Source organism: Ranitomeya variabilis, chromosome 4 (assembly GCF_051348905.1).
Source record: "Ranitomeya variabilis isolate aRanVar5 chromosome 4, aRanVar5.hap1, whole genome shotgun sequence".
In the NCBI taxonomy this organism is placed as follows: Eukaryota; Metazoa; Chordata; class Amphibia; order Anura; family Dendrobatidae; genus Ranitomeya; species Ranitomeya variabilis.
Window position 1 is genome coordinate 68343880 of NC_135235.1, and position 20213 is coordinate 68364092.

Sequence of the window (20213 nt, forward strand, 5' to 3'; positions counted from 1 at the left end):
CTACGTGTGAATGTACCATTACAGATTTTAACCTGCTGGATGACTAAAAACTTCAATTTTTTATCTATATGTAGTAACTTCCAATTCCAAAAAAGCGATTGTACTCTTGTTTTCTTTACATTTTACACTTCAATGATTTGAAAATCTTACAGCCATATTTTATTTACCATAGAACACAGATCAGAAATGGAAAGTTAGACATTGAGTTATTTTTATCAAATGAAATACAATGTTTACAAATTGAGCAGTAACTAAAAAAAAAAAAATACGTTGAGACAGGGAACACAAAAGGCTGGAAAAGTAAGTGGTACTAAAGAAAACTATTTCTAAAAAGAGCATGTTAGAAGGCAGAGTCTCTAAAAAGCAAAGATAGTCAGAGGTTCACTAATCTGAACAAAGGAGTCTAAAAATTGTTGAACAATTAAAGAAAAATGTTCCATAACATAAAATAGCAAAGACTGTGAATATCCCGCATCTTATAGTATATAGAATCAAAGGATTGAGATTCTGGAGAAACTCTTCATAACAAATTATCATAGAAAGAAGAAGCCTTATGGCAAGACAATCCAGAAACGCTGCCATCTTCTCTGGGCCAAAGCTCATTTAAAACGGACTGAAGAAAAATGGAAAACAGTTCTGTGTTCAAAAGAATCAAAATGTCAAAATATATTAACCACAGATGCCATGGACAGCAGAGAGGAAAGGGACCATCCAGCTTGTTATCAGCCCACAGTTCAGAAGTCTATCTCTCATGGCATCTGCCTGTATTCGTGCCTATGGCATGGGCAGCTTACACATATTGAAAGTCAACAGTATATATGTGTATATTTGTGCTACAGGTTCATATAGCTCTAAGAATAAAAAAGATTAACCCAGAAATTACCACAAAATATAATATCCTTACTCATATATATCGTTACCTTCCTAAAAATAAGTCCTGCAGTCCTCATAGAATGCTGTCATCCATCCACAGGTCCTTGTAAGTAGCTGAATCCAGATGTCCAGAAATATCTTCCTGTGAGAAACAATTTTCTATCCACAATGATTCTAAAGCTAGGGAGAAGGGGTGTCAGCCTGTCCCGGCCGGTGACAGGCACCCCTTTGTTCTATGAATAATTCCCGGCGCCTTACCAGTGGCAAACGCTTCCGCATACAATTGCCGGCGAGGTGCAGTGAAGCTGCAGGACCTCGCGTGACGTCACAAACACGTGATACCTCACGTGATCGGCTTGCAGGGTTTTACAGAGCGCACCTTGGACCAAAATTCATCCAACGCGTTTCGGGGTCCTCAGGAAGGAGTTGGATGACAGCATTCTATGAGGACTGCAGGACTTATTTTTAGGAAGGTAACGATATATATGAGTAAGGATATTATATTTTTTGTGGTAATTTCTGGGTTAATCTTTTTTTATTCTTAGAGCTATATGAACCTGTAGCGCAAATATACACATATATACTGTTGATTGAGGCCCTTTTTATCTGGGCTTATTATTATTGGACAATTTTTGGTAGTTGTGTCCAGGTATTTGCTGCAGTAGGTTTATCTGGGAGATCTTTTATGCAGCGCCCTTAATCACTGTTTACATATTGAAAGTCACTATCAATGCTGAGCAGTATATAGGGGTTTTAGAACACCGTATGCACCATTCAGACAATGTCTATTTCAGGAAAGGCCTTGCATATTTCAGCAAGACAATGCTAAACCACATACAGCATCCATCACCACAGTATGGCTTTGCAGAAAAATGAAATAAAAGATAGATATATATACTAGATGGTAGCCCGATTCTAACGCATCGGGTATTCTAGAATGTTTGTAGTTTATTTATGAAGATTTTAGAATAATACATTGAATACACAGGATTCGGCCAACCGCGACCAATTAGCGAAGCGAGGTTCAAATCCGGTGCCAATTCGCGGCCGGACTGCGCCTGTCGCTGATTGTTCGCGGCCGGCCACGTAGTATATAGCACAGCCACGTAGTATATAACACAGCCCACTGAGTGTGTAACAGCCCACGTAGCATATAACAGCTCACGTAGTATATAACAGCCCACGCACGCAGTATAGAGTATAGAACAGCCCACGTAGTATATAGCAATGTGGGCATCATATCCCTTTTAAAAAAAGAATTAAAATAAAAAAGTTCTATACTCACCTTCCAGAGCCCCCGGATCCAGGCGAAGCGTTTACCGATGCTCCTCGCGCGCACCGGTCCCAAGAGTGCATTGCGATCTCACGAGATGACGACGTAGCGGTCTTGCGAGACCGCTACGTCATCATCTCGCGAGATCACAATGCATGGAGCGTCGTGAGGAGCGGGGAAGGCCGGTTCTGGATCCGTGGGGCCGACGGACGGTGAGTATATAACTATTTTTTTTTATTATTATTTTTAACATTAGATCTTTTTACTATTGATGCTGCATAGGCAGCATCAATAGTAAAAAGTTGGTCACACAGGGTTAATAGCAGCGTTAATGGAGTGCGTTACCCGCGGCATAACACGGTCCGTTAACGCTGCCATTAACCCTGTGTGAGCGCTGACTGGAGGGGAGTATGGAGCGGGCACTGACTGCGGGGAGGAAGGAGTGGCCATTTTTGCCGCCGGACTGTGCCCGTCGCTGATTGGTCGCGGCAAAACAGCCACGACCAATCAGCGACGCGGGATTTCTGGGACAGACGGACGTGACCGTTAGACAATTATATATATAGATTATATTATTTATATATATATATATATATATATGTGAACATGCCCCTCAGCCCCTGCCTCCTTAATTCGTGCCTGCCCTGCATGCTCATAGCCTGTTCCGAGCGGTACGCACTTTATTGTATAGCTGGCATTGGCTGGCAGGCTGCACAGGTGGTGTGATGGGAAGTGCAGGGGCAGTACCCTCAAATCACTTGCCGCCGATGCCAGCTGCTATTACTCTGCCAAGAGAGCTGTGTGTGTCTGCATGCCAACCCTCAGTCACCTGTTTCCTGCGCTGCGGATCTCGGATCCTCTCTTCCACAAAGCCCTGGACAGCAGTGGAAACGTCGATTGGCTGCAATTCAGCCAATCAGCAGTAGTATTCTATGTGTGACCTCAGGCAAGGAGCTGTGCTGTGATTGATGAAGGTCCTGCCAAAGCAGCACAGCCATATACACTGCTCAAAAAAATAAATGGAACACTTAAACAGAATCTAACTCCAAGTAAATCAAACTTCTGTGAAATCAAACTGTCCACTTAGGAAGCAACGCTGATTGACAATCAATTTCACATGCTGTTGTGCAAATGGAATAGATAACAGATGAAAATTATTGGCAATTATCAATACAGGAAAGATATATATCTTGGTACCGTGTTAGACAGTAGATCGAAAAATATTTAGAATTGAGAGTCCTCAGGACTCTCAATTCTAAATATTTTTCTTGGCAATTATCAAGACTCCCTCAAAAAAGGAGTGGTTCTGTAGGTGGGGACCACAGACCACATCTCAGTACCGATGCTTTCTGGCTGATGTTTTGGTCACTGAATGTTGGTTGTGCCTTCACACTCGTGGTAGCAGGAGACGGACTCTTCAACCCACACAAGTGGCTCAGGTTGTGCAGCTCATCCAGGATGGCACATCAATGCGACCTGTGGATAGGTTTGCTGTCTGTCAGCATAGTGTCCAGAGGCTGGAGGCGCTACCAGGTGACGAGCCAGTACACCAGGAGACGTGGAGGGGGTCATAGAAGGGCAACAACCCGGCAGCAGGACCGCTACCTCCGCCTTTGTGCAAGGAGGAACAGGAGCACTGCCAGAGCCCTGTAAAATGACCTCCAGCAGGCCACAAATGTGCATGCGTCTGCACAAACTGTTAGAAACCGACTCCATGAGGATGGTCTGATGGCCGATTTCCACAGATGGGGGCTTGTGCTCACAGCCCAACACCATGCAGGACGCTTGGCATTTGCCACAGAACACCAGGATTGGCAAGTTCGCCACTGGTGCCCTGTGCTCTTCACAGATGAAAGCAGGTTCACACTGAGCACATGTGACAGACGTGACAGAGTCTGGAGACAGCGTGGAGAGCGATCTGCGGTCTGCAACATCCTTCAGCATGACCGGTTTGGCAGTGGGTCAGTAATGGTGTGGGGTGGCATTTCTTTGGAGGGCCGCACAGCCCTCCATGTGCTCACCAGAGGTAGCCTGACTTCCATTAGGTACCGAGATGAGATCCTCAGACCCCTTGTGAGACCATATGCTGGTGCGGTTGGCCCTGGGTTCTTCCTAATGCAGGACAATGCCAGACCTCATGTGGCTGGAGTATGTCAGGAACCCTGCAAGATGAAGGCATTGAAGCTATGGACTGGCCCGCCCGTTCCCCAGACCTGAATCCGATTGAGCACATCTGGGACATCATGTCTCGCACCATCCACCAACGTCACATTGCACCACAGACTGTCCAGGAGTTGGCAGATGCTTTAGTCCAGGTCTGGGAGGAGATCCCTCAGAGACCATCCGCCGCCTCATCAGGAGCATGCCCAGGCGTTGTAGGGAGATCATGCAGGCACGTGGAGGCCACACACAATACTGAGCATCTTTTCCTTGTCATGAGGCATTTTCACTGAAGTTGGGTCAGCCTGTAATTTGATTTTCCACTTTGATTCTGAGTATCATTCCAAATCCTGACCTCCGTGGGATATTCATTTTGATTTACATTGATAATTGTTATGTTTTGTTATGAACACATTCCACTATGCAATTAATAAAAATTTGCAACTGAAATGTTTCATTCAGAGATATCTAGGATGTGGGATTTTAGTGTTCCCTTTATTTTTTTTGAGCAGTGTATATGTCTGAGGCTGACGCTCGGGTCGAGAGAGCCATGGGCAATCTGTGCTTTGCGGTTCGTGTTTGGATCGATTTACACAGACGTCTGCATGTGCCTTAACAGAGATTTATCGAACACTTCTGTTCATACATTAGAAACCATTCCTGTATTAATTGGAGGAAATCCAGTAACATGAGATGAATTGTGCATGGATAGAAAGTGTTCCCAACCTGCCACAAGGTGGCGATAGGCGCAGGGTACTGTTGCAAATGGAGGCTAGGTGGCTCATTCAGACAAAAGCTTTGGGCCCTATTGATTTTAATGACTAACTCTTTTAGGGTACGTGTACACAATGTCTTTTTAAAGACAGAAACCGCCTGAAAAACGTATTTAAAAAACAAAAAACACTAAATAAAATGAACAAATGTATTTCTATGTAAAAACGACTTGCTCTGCAGATGTTCAGGATTTCGAATTTCCTTTAACCTCTTCAGGTTTTCAAAGATACCAAGTGGCTTAAAGAAGTGACATTTCCATTCTTTTGGCAATTTCCGCTCAGAAGATGCTCTTTATTTTAGAAGCCAATGGAAAAAGATAAAAGATGCCCAGAGTGTTTTGCCAAAATGTCTCGAAATTGAGTTAGAAAAAAAAAAGAAATAAAAAAAGCAGGAAAACCCTCCAAAAAAAATGGTCAAAACCATTGGAAAAACACTCAAGAACTGACGAAAAAAAATTACACAAAAGGTGAAAAAAAAAAAAAAACCCGCCTGGAGTTTCCTGAAACATCTGCTGTAAAAGCTCGATAGGTCCGCCCTGGTTTAAAAGCCGCTGTGTGCACATGCTGCTATTAGGATTTATTTTCACTGCATTTTTTAAGCAGAAACTGCGTGGAAATTCTGCAAATCCTCCTCAAAAACTGAAAATGCGAGAAAAACAAAAAAAATACTAACAAAAAATAAATAAATTAAAAAAAGGAGTTTCTGCTCAAGAACACAGCAGTATTTGGTCAGTATTTTACATTAGTATTTGTAAGCTAAAACCAGGAGTGGGTGATAAATACAGAGGTGGTGACGTGGTTCTATTATACGTTTCCTCTGATTGTTCCTCTTCTGATTTTGGCTACAAATGCTGATCAAATACTGATAGTGTGAATGTGGCCTGAGTGAGTTTCTTTCCTGTTTATCCAATTAGATACACATTAAAGTAAAAAAAAAAAAAAAAAAAAGTACAGATACCAGACAGAAGGCAAAACCTTGAAAAAGATCAATTTCTTACAATTTATTGATTATACAGTATAATGCGATTTACAAACCAGTAAAGAAAATAAACCAATTCCAGATTAAAATATCAAACAAGAAAAAACAAACATTATCGGTGTTCTAAACCAGACGCATGCCAGTGGGTGCAGCGCAGAGAGAACGCGGCTCCGGCATGTCACATTACACCGGGGGCCGGGCGCACGTTCCTTCATCCAGAATGTCAGAGAACACAGAAAGCAGTTCCATTGTGCAGGGTTCACAAACTTGTGCTTTATAGATCACCGCTGAGAACGGAGAGGACAGCGCTGTGGAATCAGACTTAATCCTGAAAAACTGTCTCCAAGCTACAAGTGTGACAGAACGTGGAGGGGACACAGTGTAGACTCCTCATACACAGCGAGCAAGTGATCAAGGCCTCATCGTCATGCACCATTAAAGCAAATATGGAAAGAGAGATCTGTCTGTTTCATTCATCTTAACAGAACCCTATTTGTGGAATATGACTGACATGCCATAAAAAAATTTAAAAAAAGGACTTTGGATACATTTTTTTTTTTTAAAAAAAAGATCCATAGGTCTTCACGGATTAAATTTCTCAATTTGTTTTTTTTTTTTATGGTTTTTCATTACCGTGCTCTAAATCCTCTGCATAGACATACAGGTTCAAATGTAATATCCTGACTGCATGTAGTCACCACTAGAGGGAGCATAGGAGCAAACTCCTTCGTATGCAGCAGCTCCCTCTAGTGGTAGATGCGTGAACTTTCTCGTAAATCTATATGAAGGGGATTTGGAGCTTGGAACAAAAAAAAAAAAAAAAAAGTTTTGACCACTATAAAAAAAAGTGTATTAAGAAATGATTTATTTAGACTAAGAAAAAAACCCCCTAAAATTACGTTCCAGCATTGACATTCACTTTAAGGTCCCGAGACAGCACAACAGAAGATAAATTCCTCCTTATCTGCATGGGACAATATACAGTAGCAGTGTAGGTCATCATTAGATCGTGCAAGGTAATGGGCCAGAGGCAGAAGTGAACTTTTTACGGGAAAGCAGCTCTCTAGTAGTTGTTAGACTACAACTCCCAGCATGCCTGGCAGGTAAAGAATACTACTATTTACAGAACCAAAACACTACAAGGTTTCTTATACCACCTTAATGTGAGTAATCTTATTATAAAATATAATATGGGAATATAAGGGAGATTTGCCATACAGTCCTAGCTCTAAACCAGAGGTCTGCTGCCTGCGGCCCTCCAGCTGATTGGTCAGGCCATGCTGGGCGCTGTAGTTCTACAATTGCTGAAGGTCTTCAGGCTGCAGAGCGTCGCCCTCATGAAGTAACATACTATATTATATTGGTCACTTTCAGTAAACAAAATTATTCAGCAAACCGGATTAACATGTTGTAAATTGCCCTGGAAGGAAAAGATCTATGGGCAGAGCAAATACCTGCAATCATTAAACACACAAAACCTTAAAAAAAATAAAAATTAAAAGAAAAAAAAAAAATTGTGATATATGTACATTAATACAAGGACAGCAGGTCGTGACGAGTCATCTTAATGGCAGGATGATGAGCAGAGTAGTGTTTTCTCCCCAATGTACGGGCGTCCACAATCATAACCCTGATTGGTTCCTGTAGTCACGACTTTTGATATCAGACCATTAATGGATGCGTAATTATTTTTATAGACCGCCCCCATGGCTGGGCACACATTTGGCCCCTGATCAATAGTGGAAAAACAATGTTTAAATGCCCTTTGCTTCACAATGGTCTCCCCCAATCCTTTTTTTTTATCTCAGGTAATATAAGGAGAACATCTGTGATCAGATCTGTACACGTAGTTCCATAAAGATATTAATATTCCTAGGGTTCGGGATTCCATTTCCTTTGTAATCACTCAAACGACGTTAAAACACATTTATCACCAATCCAGAAAATAGGTAATATATGCATGATATCTGTTGGGCTGAGAGCTGGGACTCCCTCCAATCCTGGGAATAGGGGTCCCAAAACTCTCTGTGGAAATGTAGTAGGGGCTAAGCAGCCAAATGCAACGATCATACATTTGTCACTTACAATGTGGTGATATATTTAGCTGAAAACCCCCTTAACAAAAAAAAGCCTAGTTGCCTACAGTCTCCACTAGGGGGAGCTACAGTAACTGCATTCTGTTTGTACATAGAGCTCAATAATGGCACTGTATGCAGTAAGCTCCCTCTAGTGGTGGATGCGGGAAGTCATAATTATATATTTTGAGTTCTTGATTTATGCTGGGGATTGGGGACTCCTATGAAGGTATATGAAAACATTAATTAACACAAATATTTGAATTGAAAAAAGGAAAAGGCAGAATGAGAATGATGTTCAAGAGTTGGCCATTCACTCCATTGTGTTCTCCATAGATCAAGGTGACCAAAAATTGCCATGGGGAAACCAAAGCTCATCTGACGCTGGGCACCATCGGGCCTGGTATCCATGTATATACGGTCCGATGCTGCCTTGTAATGAGCTGCTCCTGTAAGAAGTACTGTAAAACAACAAGACAGCATGTGCTGGAACAGAAAACCTTGCAGTTATTCTAGCAGAAAAGGGAACAGAAGAAGCTTTTCTGAGCTAATAAAAACAGTCGCTTTTTATACAGTAAAGCGAAAATCACAGCTTTTAAAAAAACAACAACTTTGCTCTACAATATAGAACGGACACCTCTGTCGGTGGCGGAGCAGTGTACACCGACGAGAAGACGGAGCCATGAAATGAGCGGCGCTGGCCCACATGGAGAAGCTAGAAATTACTTGGGAACTTGTGATGTTATAAATATATAATGGGGTGAAATTTAGGTTCACATTCCATAGGATTTGTAAAATGGCGCAAGATGCACCAAATGTAACCATTAACGGGGACAGAAAGCCCCCTGCTTCATTAGGGACACTCTAGAAGTGATGCCACATGGCGTCTTCATTGTCAGGGTCTGTCGGCAGCTACACAAACCTCAGCCCTATTCACAAGCTGCAGGTCTCAGTTTAGCCGGTGGATCAGACTTACGGCGTGCAGAAAACTACAAGGGAGGGATCTGTCGCTCAGCCTTCGAGTACATACGACGATGCTGCAGTTGTGCATTCAGGACCTGTGCTCTTGGGGGAGAAGGTGGGGTTACCTTATTGCAAAAAAAAAAAACAATCCCAAAAACTAGCTGGTAAATACTGTGACATGTCTGATCAGTATCAGTCGTCTCTGACAGAAATGTGTGACCTGCAGTAATCGCCAGCAATCGCCTGTTATGCATTCATAACTTTTGGATGGGATTAACAAAAATTGGGAGAAAAAAAAAATGTATATATTCTTCTGTGTTTATGGAAATTTGTTCCTAAAGAACAGAAGTTTCCTTGTACAATATTACAGCGAGCTCCTCGGGATAGCACTTATTCTTCCTCCTCCTCTTCCTCCTCTTCGTCGTCATCCTCATCATGGCAGTGTGTGATTTCTTGTGGAGCTTGGGGAAACAGGTTGGGTGGTTTAATTTCGCTGATGGAGCGGGTCAGATGGTGCCGCTTGAGGTCGGAATCTTTGAAGTCCAATGACGAGCGGTTCCGTGTGGCCATCGGGGACTCGGACTCGTTAATATCTACATGAATATGCTCCACGGTGGATTCATGGGGCATCTAGACAAATGGAAATTAAAAAGGACAGGGAAAAATCAACAACGGCATCAGTATACGAGGTTCACATCAACATCTGCTCACAATATCTGCAACATTTAGGCCGTGTTCACGCATACAGAAACATTCATTGTCCATTCAGCATTTTATCTGCAGGGGTCTGCACTACAGGGAACAGCAATCTGCTTGGTGCATTACTGCTGGTTTTCTTATGTATTTTCCCTGGTTCAAAAGCAGATTTCAAACAGCAATTTTTTTTTCCAGTGCAGAAGCAATAGGATTCTGCACTTAGAAAAAAAACATATAAAAATGCAGTTTTGGGGGGGGTTATTTCTCCTTTAGGCTCTTCATAGAAAACTACGTTCTCAAAAATGGTCCTATATATTAATAGGAGTTTACAAAATAGACAAAAGAAAGCCAACACAAAAATAAGCACACAATAGTTACCACTGGACCCCAAACACGCGTTTCGCACTATGGCTTCTTCAGAAAGTGCGTGTAGAAGCCACAGTGCAAAACACGCATCAGGGGGTCCGGTCTGGTGGTAACTACCGTATGCTTATTTTTTTTCCCTTTTATACCCTTTATCTTCTTCTATGCTTATTCAGAATTCGGTGTCTGCATGGTATGGACATATCACTGTAAAGAAATCATTGCACTCATCTTAAAATAGATTTACTGGATCTACTATCGTTATTTAATCTATGTACCTGTTTAGTATCATTATGTAGGTATACTGGTGTTACTTGAATCACCCCACTAGGGGGAGACATTACTCAGATATTGGGCTGCTCACAACATTTGAAAATCATCAAAAAGTTTATTTCAGTTCTTCAATATAAAAAAAACAACAACTCATTATTAGTGTTGAGCATTTCGATGCTGCAAGTATCGGGTATCGGCCGATACTTGCTGTATCGGAATTCCGATACCGGGATTCCGATACTCTTGTGGTATCGGGTATCGGGTATCGCAACAACATTAATGTTAAAATGTGTAAAAGAGAGAATTAAAATAAAAAATATCGCTATACTCACCTGTCCGACGCAGCCGGGACTTCAGCGAGGGAACCGGCAGCGTTGTTTGTTTAAAATTCGCGCTATTACTTGGTTACGTGAATTCCCGGCTTGTGATTGGTCAGGTCGGCCACGTTGCCGGGACGCGGACCAATCACAGCAAGCCGTGACGAAATTACGTCACGGCTTGCTGTGATTGGTCAGGGCGGCCATATTGCCGGGACGCGGACCAATCACAAGCCGTGACGTCACGGGAGGCTGGACACGCGCCCATTTTAAAATGAGCGCGTCCAGCCTCCCGGCTTGTGATTGGTTGACCGCGGCGCAACCAATCACAAGCCGTGACGTCACGGGAGGCTGGACACGCGCCAATTTTAAAGTGAGCGCGTGTCCAGCCTCCCGTGACGTCACGGCTTGTGATTGGTCAGGGCGGCCATATTGCCGGGACGCGGACCAATCACAGCAAGCCGTGACGTAATTTCGTCACGGCTTGCTGTGATTGGTCCGCGTCCCGGCAACATGGCCGACCTGACCAATCACAAGCCGGGAATTCACGTAACCAAGTAATAGCGCGAATTTTAAACAAACAACGCTGCCGGTTCCCTCGCTGAAGTCCCGGCTGCGTCGGACAGGTGAGTATAGCGATATTTTTTATTTTAATTCTTTCTTTCTTTTACACATTTATATGGTTCCCAGGGCCTGAAGGAGAGTTTCCTCTCCTTCAGACCCTGGGAACCATCAGGAATACCGTCCGATACATGAGTCCCATTGACTTGTATTGGTATCGGGTATCAGTATCGGATTGGATCCGATATTTTGCCGGTATCGGCCGATACTTTCCGATACCGATACTTTCAAGTATCGGACGGTATCGCTCAACACTACTCATTATATAGAGTCATTACAAACAGTGATTATTTCAAGTGTTTATTTCTGCTTTCAGCGCGTCACTAAATTCGGGCGTTATGAAGATCAAAGTGCAGAGCTTTTTCCATTTTGATTGGCATATGCTAATGCAAGACTCCCATTAAGGGAACCTTTTGGCTGGTGAGCTCTATACATATGTCAGACATATACTTTTCCTGAAACGCATGGTGAACGGAACCCAGGTCACAACAAGTGGAGAATTTAGAAAATGTATTTGGTCAGTAATATGAAATGTATCAGCAAAAGTAATATACTCCATATTATTGGAGGTTTTAGACCAGCGATTGACAGCTGTTGGAAGATGTCCAGGGATTAAAAATTATTTTAACCCCTTCACCCCCGGAGCTTTTTCCGTTTTCGTTTTTCGCTCCCCTCCTTCCCAGAGCCATAACTTTTTTATTTTTCCGTCAATTTGGCCATGTGAGGGCTTATTTTTTGCGGGACGAGTTGTACTTTTGAACGACATCATTGGTTTTAGCATGTCATGTACTAGAAAACGGGAAAAAAATTCCAAGTGCAGTGAAATTGCAAAAAAAGTGCAATCCCACACTTGTTTTTTGCTTGCCTATTTTGCTAGGTTCACTAAATGCTAAAACTGACCTGCCATTATGATTCTCCAGGTCACTACGAGTTCATAGACACCTAACATGACTAGGTTATTTTTCACCTAAGTGGTGAAAAAAAATTCCAAACTTTGCAAAAAACAAAACAAAACAAAATTGCGCCATTTTCCGATACTCGTAGCGTCTCCATTTTTCGTGATCTGGGGTCAGGTGAGGGCTTATTTTTTGCGTGCCGAGCTGGCGTTTTTAATGATAGCATTTTGGTGTAGATACGTTCTTTTGATCGCCCGTTATTGCATTTTAATGCAATGTCGTGGCGACCAAAAAAACGTAAATCTGGCGTTTCGAATTTTTTTCTCATTACGCCATTTAGCGATCAGGTTAATGCTTTTTTTTTATTGATAGATCGGGCGATTCTGAACGCGGCGATACCAAATATGTGTAGGTTGGGTTTTTTTTTTATTGATTTATTTTGATTGGGGCGAAAGGGAGGTGATTTAAACTTTTATATTTTTTTTATTTTTTTCACATTTTTAAAAACTTTTTTTTTTACTTTTGCCATGCTTCTATAGCCTCCATGGGAGGCTAGAAGCAGGCACAGCCCGATCGGCTCTGCTACATAACAGCGATCATCAGATCGCTGTTATGTAGCTAAAATGCAGGTGTGCTGTGAGCGCCGACCACAGGGGGGCGCTCACAGCCACCGGCAATCAGTAACCATAGAGGTCTCAAGGACCTCTATGGTTACAATGGAGGAGCATCGCCGACCCCCGATCATGTGACGGGGGTCGGCGATGCGCTCATATCCGGCCGCACAGCCGGATGCGGTAGTTAAATGCCGCTGTCTGCGTTTGACAGCGGCATTTAACTAGTTAATAGCGGCGGGTGATCGCGATTTCACCCGCCGCTATTGCGCGCACATGTCAGCTGTAAAAAACAGCTGACACGTCGCGACTTTGATGTGCGCTCACCGCCGGAGCGCACATCAAAGCGGGGGTCCCGACATGTGACGTACTATTCCGTCACATGTCGGGAAGGGGTTAAAGGGCTCCTTTAAATTAAAAACATCTTAACATCCTCACCGATTCCCCTGCAGCTTTAGTACTGACATGTATCCGTTCCTGGCTGCGCTATATTCCTGTACCATTCTTGACACACTGAAAATGGCTGAAAATACCGGCTAGACAATTATGGGCCACAACGGTGACTTGCCGCAGCCAGAGATTGGCTGAATGTTCATTTCCGGTGGGGGAATACAGGACCAGAAAGTGAAGATCAAGACGGGAGCGGGTTAATGATTAGGACAATTATTACTACTGTTTCTTTTAGCAGTCGGAGCCATTGTAAGATTACCTTTGTTCCCCACCAAACCCTTCCTGAAAGACGATTTATAAGAAACAGGTTCATGAATTGGATCCCGGTATAGATGGCTGAACTCACCAAGACATGAGCGGCTCTGAAGAGGTAGCTGAAGGGATAATACAGGAGATTGATGAATGACGCGGCATAGAGGTCTGCGTAGCGCATCACTTGACTTGCAAACAGAGTCTGGCGTGAACCGCTACGGAAAAGACTTCCCATCATCCCATAGCACATGTCCATGTCGTGGGTGACTTTCTGCGTAAAACACAAGGGGACAACATTTTGTGAGTTAATCACTTCTGCAGCCGATGGCAGTGTGACCCAGATATAACTTTCATCAGAGATCTACAATTTTTTTTTCTATCTAGAGACATAGACAACTTTTGGAAAAAAGTCACCTTCAGCTCAGAAATGTTGGCTCGATCCTTTGCACGGCACAGCAGGGTTTTCGTCATAAGGTGACCACTTTAATCTAACTCTCTGTGCAGTTACTGCAGGATGAGGCTCTGATAAAAGCCAAAAATTGGACACTAGGACCAAATCTTCTTAACCTCTTTATTAGTGACCTTGTGGATGGGATTGGGAGTAAAGTGTCAGTCTTTGCTGACGACACCAAACTATATGGGATACTAAAGCCTGACCATGACAGTGTAACACTGCAAAGCGATCTGGATAAGATGTCTGAATGGGCAAACACTTGGCAAATGAGATTTAATGCTGATAAATGTAGAATAAAGCCACTGGGATGGGGTATTCCCATTGCTGCATATACTTGGGTATTTTGGTGTAAAGTAAGCTGAGCAGCAGTACTCAATGTCAAGCAGCAGCCGCAAAAGCAAACAAGGCATTAGGGTGTATAGAAGGAAAAACAAAAAAGATATTCTTGAAATCCCAACGTATAGTTACCCCTCTATAAATCACTGGTGAGGCCATATCTTGGTTATGGGATCCAGTTTTGGGCTCCACATTTTAAAAAGGATACTGAAAAGTGGAGTCATTTCAAAGGTGGGCAACTGAATTATCACACGGAATGGAAGACCTCTCGTATGACGAGAGGTTGGCTTGTTTAGCTTAGAAAAAAAAAAAAGACGCCTCAGAGGAGATCTCATTTACAAAATATATTTGTGGTCAATACAAAGGACTGGCCCACAATTTATTCCTTCCAAATACCAACCAAGGACCAGGGGACATTCATTATGGAAGAAAGGCGATTCCAGCAGCTAAATAGGAAAGGGTTCTTTACAGTTCCAGCAGTCAGAATGTGGAATGCCGACCACAGGAGGTAGGAATGGAAGACAGCATAACAGCTTTAAAAAAAAAGGGCTGGAGGGTTTCTTCACAACAAATGGCATTGTGGGTTCAAAATAATCTAGCGATAGAGAATGTATAACTGGTGAAAAGGTTGCACTTTATGGACCCAAGTCTATTTTTTTCAACCTATGTAACGCACTAGTGTCCTTTATGATCTGGGGAAATAAGCCTCACACTGTGTACGGTAATGAGCCCCTAGATAGCCGACCAGTCATTACAGATCCGCGGGAATACAGCAGGTGGCGGGAGCAGAGATCACCGACTGTCACAGTGAGATACCTTAATTCTCCTCTGGATGGAGCTGATGTCAGGCCTCTCATTGCTGCTACTGTCCAGGTGCCTGTAAGTAAAGGGGGAAACATTAGTGGAGTGTTCCTATAGAACGAAAAGTGTGAAATGTCAAACAAGAAGTACACATCGGAAACACAACCTCCAGGAGCATTGCAGAGCCTGCAGAGTCTGGTCAGGGGCAGGATTTTATGAGTTATTGCCCTTTGATAACATGTTTTGACAAGTGATCGTGACCAAACACAGGTTTTTATTCATGGGGTTCAGGTGCTGTGACCTCCCCCAATCCTTTGCTCGTGATCGTCTCTCTTTGGAAAGGATGGGTAGCTGCAGACGTTCTTATACAGGGGGAGCCGGTCACAGCGCACTACTCAGTTCTGTCCCTTCGATTCAGAGTGAATTAATGGAAAATGCTGAACCCAAACATTACATCTTCTCCATGGCTCTGTTTACACTGACATTTCCATTATCACAGGAGTAAAAAAAGTGTATATGACAGCAGTTCCAGATCCAAAGAGAGAGTGGGCCTGTCTGGCATGGTCAAAGCATGCTGCTCTATTCTACACATTATTTTTGTCTGAATCTGTTACGGAGGCTCTGAACGGAGCCATAAATTCAACTACTTCTCCTTATTTGTGACAGACAGGCAGATTTTCTCTTTGGCCATTTTACTGTGCAGAATTTCCTTGCACACTGGGTGAATGGGAGGTTATCTATGCAAGAAAACCACCAGTAAAGCAGAATCTTGAGTTTGAGGATAATGGGGGTTCCAACAGTTGGACCCTATATAATTGGCAGAGGATAGCCTTTTCTATTAATATGCCATCAATTTTTGTAGGAAAAAAGCCTAGCGATGTGTGAAGTTTTGATCCGAGGAGGCAGAGATCCTTAATGATCACTAAAATACAGAGCATAAGAGTAGCAGAAGATGGGCAGAAGAGGAGCAGAAGAGAAGCAGAATAAAGGCAGAAGAGCAGAAGAAGAGCCGAAGGAGAGCCGAAGGAGAGCCGAAGGAGAGCAGAAGGAGAGCAGAAGGAGAGCAGAAGGAGAGCAGAAGGAGAGCAGAAGGAGAGCTGAAGAACTGAAGAAGAGCTGAAGAGCAGAAGAAGAGCAGAAGAAGAGCAGAAGGAGAGCAGAAGGAGAGCAGAAGGAGAGCAGAAGGAGAGCAGAAGGAGAGCAGAAGAAGAGCTGAAGAAGAGCTGAAGAGCAGCAGAAGAAGAGCAGCAGAAGAAGAGCAGCAGAAGAAGAGCAGCAGAAGAAGAGCAGCAGAAGAAGAGCAGCAGAAGAAGAGCAGCAGAAGAAGAGCAGCAGAAGAAGAGCAGCAGAAGAAGAGCAGAAGGAGAGCAGAAGGAGAGCAGAAGGAGAGCAGAAGGAGAGCAGAAGGAGAGCAGAAGGAGAGCAGAAGGAGAGCAGAAGGAGAGCTGAAGAACTGAAGAAGAGCTGAAGAGCAGAAGAAGAGCAGAAGAAGAGCAGAAGGAGAGCAGAAGAAGAGCAGAAGAAGAGCAGAAGGAGAGCAGAAGGAGAGCAGAAGGAGAGCAGAAGGAGAGCAGAAGGAGAGCAGAAGAAGAGCTGAAGAAGAGCTGAAGAAGAGCTGAAGAAGAGCTGAAGAAGAGCTGAAGAAGAGCTGAAGAAGAGCTGAAGAAGGGCATAAGAAGAGCAGCAGAAGAAGAGCAGCAGAAGAAGAGCAGCAGAAGAAGAGCAGCAGAAGAAAAGCAGCAGAAGAAGAGCAGCAGAAGAAGAGCAGCAGAAGAAGAGCAGCAGAAGAAGAGCAGAATAAAGGCAGAAGAGCAGAAGAAGAGCAGAAGAGGAGCAGAAGAGGAGCAGAAGAGGAGCAGAATAAGGGCAGAAGAAGGGCAGAAGAAGGGCAGAAGAAGGGCAGAAGAGGGGCAGAAGAGGGGCAGAAGAGGGGCAGAAGAGGGGCAGAAGAGGGGCAGAAGAGGGGCAGAAGAGGGGCAGAAGAGGGGCAGAAGAGGGGCAGAAGAGGGGCAGAAGAGGGGCAGAATAAGGGCAGAAGTTCTGGGAGCAAAAAAGGAGCAGAAGTTCTTGGTGCTGAGCGCTGCTCCTCTCCAAGACTGAAGACAGTCCACCTAAAGCTAATGAGAAGAGACTGCTGAGCTCCAGACAAGTCTCTATGGCGCCATAAAAGTGCAGATCCTCTGAAGTATAAAGTAAAAGTACTGAATATTAATGCCGTGTTCACATTATACAGATGAAGGTACAATATCTTGATTGTCGGAAACACCAATATTGGCAATAACTGATGACACATCCATTTCCATCCCGTCTTACTTACTTATACAGTTCTGCTAGAAAGATGTCCAAGCTCTGGAGCTCCTCAAAAAGGGCTAAATCAAATAAAATAACAGGAGAATATGAAACACACGAAATAAGTAGTCAATAGAAACTAAACAAAAAATGGTGTCTATTACAAGCAAACACAAAAAAAAAAAAAAAAAAAGGCGTCGGAAAGTAATAAAAACACCTAAGCGAGAGCTTACTAAGGCCAAGAAAGATAGAAACGCTAGAGACACCCAAACGTGAGACATTATGGGGGGAGACAAACGGCCCGATTCAGCACAAGCACAGTCTGGATCGATCCTGATCAGCTACCACAGGGTCTACTGCTCAGGCAGCAGCTCCCTCTGGTGGCCAAGGAGGGATGACAAGCTGGACTGGACATGCCGCCCGTCAGGGAGCACATGAAGCCGTGTCAGGCGAAACTGATGTGAGGACCGAGGACACGTCAGGGAACAGCCATGATGGGGAGGAAACAAAGCAGGGTGAGAAACAACATAGAAAAGTGGAGACGAGAACCAAAGAGCGAGAAGAAAAGACACCGTACATGTGCGTATTTAAATATATACTGGTAAAAGATACATTTTATTTAAAGCAGCACTCGAGTAGGATTAAGGGGGGAAAAAATTAAATCTTACTTTTGGCATTCAGCAAAAAAGGTGGTGGACTCTTGACGAGGCACCTCATGCACAAGTGATGCTGCAATCCTATGTAGGGTTAAAGTTCCTCTGGGTGACATGAAAACATGTCCTGCACAATATAAAGATTTTAACCCTCACCCTGCACTTGTCCAGCAGGGCTCATCTTCTGACGGTAACCAATATGCAGAGATATATTCACCATGTCACTGCCTGTCCCTCCTCACATATACAGAAAGGAGAACGCTATAGACTCATGCTAAAGATACACGCTTTACCAGGAGGAGTGCGTCATCTGTACCGCTGCATTCACACCTAGCAGAAATGCTGCAAATAACAAATCCACAGTGTGATCATTTATGTTGTGTATTCTCCCCTGGACCTCTCATGGTGAGAGTAGTATGGCCTGTGCCATCGTCTGGTCTGCCAGTGCACAAAGACACTGGGGGACCAGGCCACCATTACCACAGGAGTGCCAGGCGAGGCAAATAAAAGCGCAAATCTGCACCAAAATCCACAAGAGTTGGTACAGATTGGCAGTCATGGATTATCTTACAGTTACAAGCTATGCCGCTACGTGTGAACACACCCCAAGCAGGAAAACTCCATGTTGTTTCTGCATGAAGACACTATATTGTATATTGTCAGGTTATGGATTAGGTGGGCAAACTGAGGACCCCTCTTCTATGTGCAAATTCTTAATGTTTTCTTTTTTATATTAGAACAACCCTTTAAAATGAAGCTAAGCTGGTACTAATCGCCACTGGCCTGGCTCCTCTAACTCCCCCGACATATTCCTCTATGAGCAGCATCTCACCCACCGCTGCAGGGAACTCTAGTATTACATGGCAGTAGTCAGAAGGGGTCGTCTCCAACAGAGGACCACCCTCTATTGGCCAACCCTATTAGTACGGCATTTACCATACTGCAGTTTGGACAATATGTGCTGTACCTTATTTTTAGCAGGAAGTTTGTGATGCTTTGGGTTGATTTAATGACCCCCAGCCGGTACAAGACCAATCCACATACAAGACCCCCAAACTGTCATATCCTAGATCAGAGTTATGTAGACCTGCAATATGGCATACAGACAGTTTGGAGGATTTTATTGAGTGAAACATGGAGTATATGTTTGGAATCCATCAGAAAAAGATGGTGGCATGTGCCATTGCATGCCATAATACAAGGAAGCCTAAAAGGTGGCATGCGGAGTGTCTATGTAGCAATAATACCTGAAAACTAACTGTCTTTCCATAAGCTTTCTCCCCTCCATCATACGAGACTTGCGTCTTACCCTACATATGGAGTCAGCACGCAGAGACAAGATCAGAAGGCCGCTCACTTCCCATAAAAGCCTGTATCAAGTTCATAGGTTTCCCCGGAACAAGATATTACTCTATATCTGAGCAAGTAATAAAAGACAGCATGCTGTTCTGTCTACGCTCTACCCCTTCCCAACAAATGCTCAAATAAATGCAGGAATACACATATAACTGAATGTTAACGCTACGATTCTTTGCTTTCCTAGAAACACATAGGGTTAACTAAACACCGCCACCCACTGCCGGCTATGCAATGCTGTCATATAGCCCCTGTCCTACAGTCACTTGGATTACATTACAGATGCATTAGTTGCTAAATTAACTGGAGTTAAATGATGCTTAAAATTATTAGAAAGCTCTGCAGCTTAAGTTGTAGAGTAGTACAGCCGGCTGAGGATGTATTACTCCATGACTACTTTACTGTGGCTTCAGGTCCCTTACAGCTTTTATCGGTCCAGACGTGAAGCTCCTGGGCCAGCTCGGGAATGACTAGAAATGTTCTCCAGCCCTGACGCTTCTTGGACTTCAGAATGTCTCCAAAGATGTGATCACCAATATACAGAATGTCTTTCCCTTTTGCTCCCAACAGGTCACACACGATATCAGAAGAACCTAAAGAGAAAGAAGTCATGAGCATTAGGACACGAACCAAGTCTAACGCACAAATTATATGTGGCCTGGAGTCTGCTGGAGCCTTAAAGGAAGAGTTGGTGTGAATCAATTGGCAGGTTGTCCACCGGCCTTGTCTGTAATCTGTAGCCGCTACAC

General features: G+C 43.6%; 1 protein-coding gene across 3 annotated transcripts in view; it reads right to left on the reverse strand.

Annotated features, from left to right (window-relative positions):
- Window positions 1-6065: 6065 nt before the first annotated feature.
- NT5C2 (5'-nucleotidase, cytosolic II) overlaps window positions 6066-20213 on the reverse strand; it is a 116546-nt gene continuing 102398 nt past the window's right edge. For all 3 annotated transcript variants that reach the window (XM_077258670.1, XM_077258671.1, XM_077258669.1), the window contains exons 14-18: window positions 19887-20057; window positions 17484-17535; window positions 15182-15242; window positions 13670-13846; window positions 6066-9726 (exon numbers count right to left, since the gene is read on the reverse strand). In XM_077258670.1, the coding sequence (XP_077114785.1) occupies window positions 9487-9726; window positions 13670-13846; window positions 15182-15242; window positions 17484-17535; window positions 19887-20057 (701 nt within the window). In that variant the 3' untranslated portion in view covers window positions 6066-9486. The remainder of the gene's footprint in view (window positions 9727-13669; window positions 13847-15181; window positions 15243-17483; window positions 17536-19886; window positions 20058-20213) is intronic.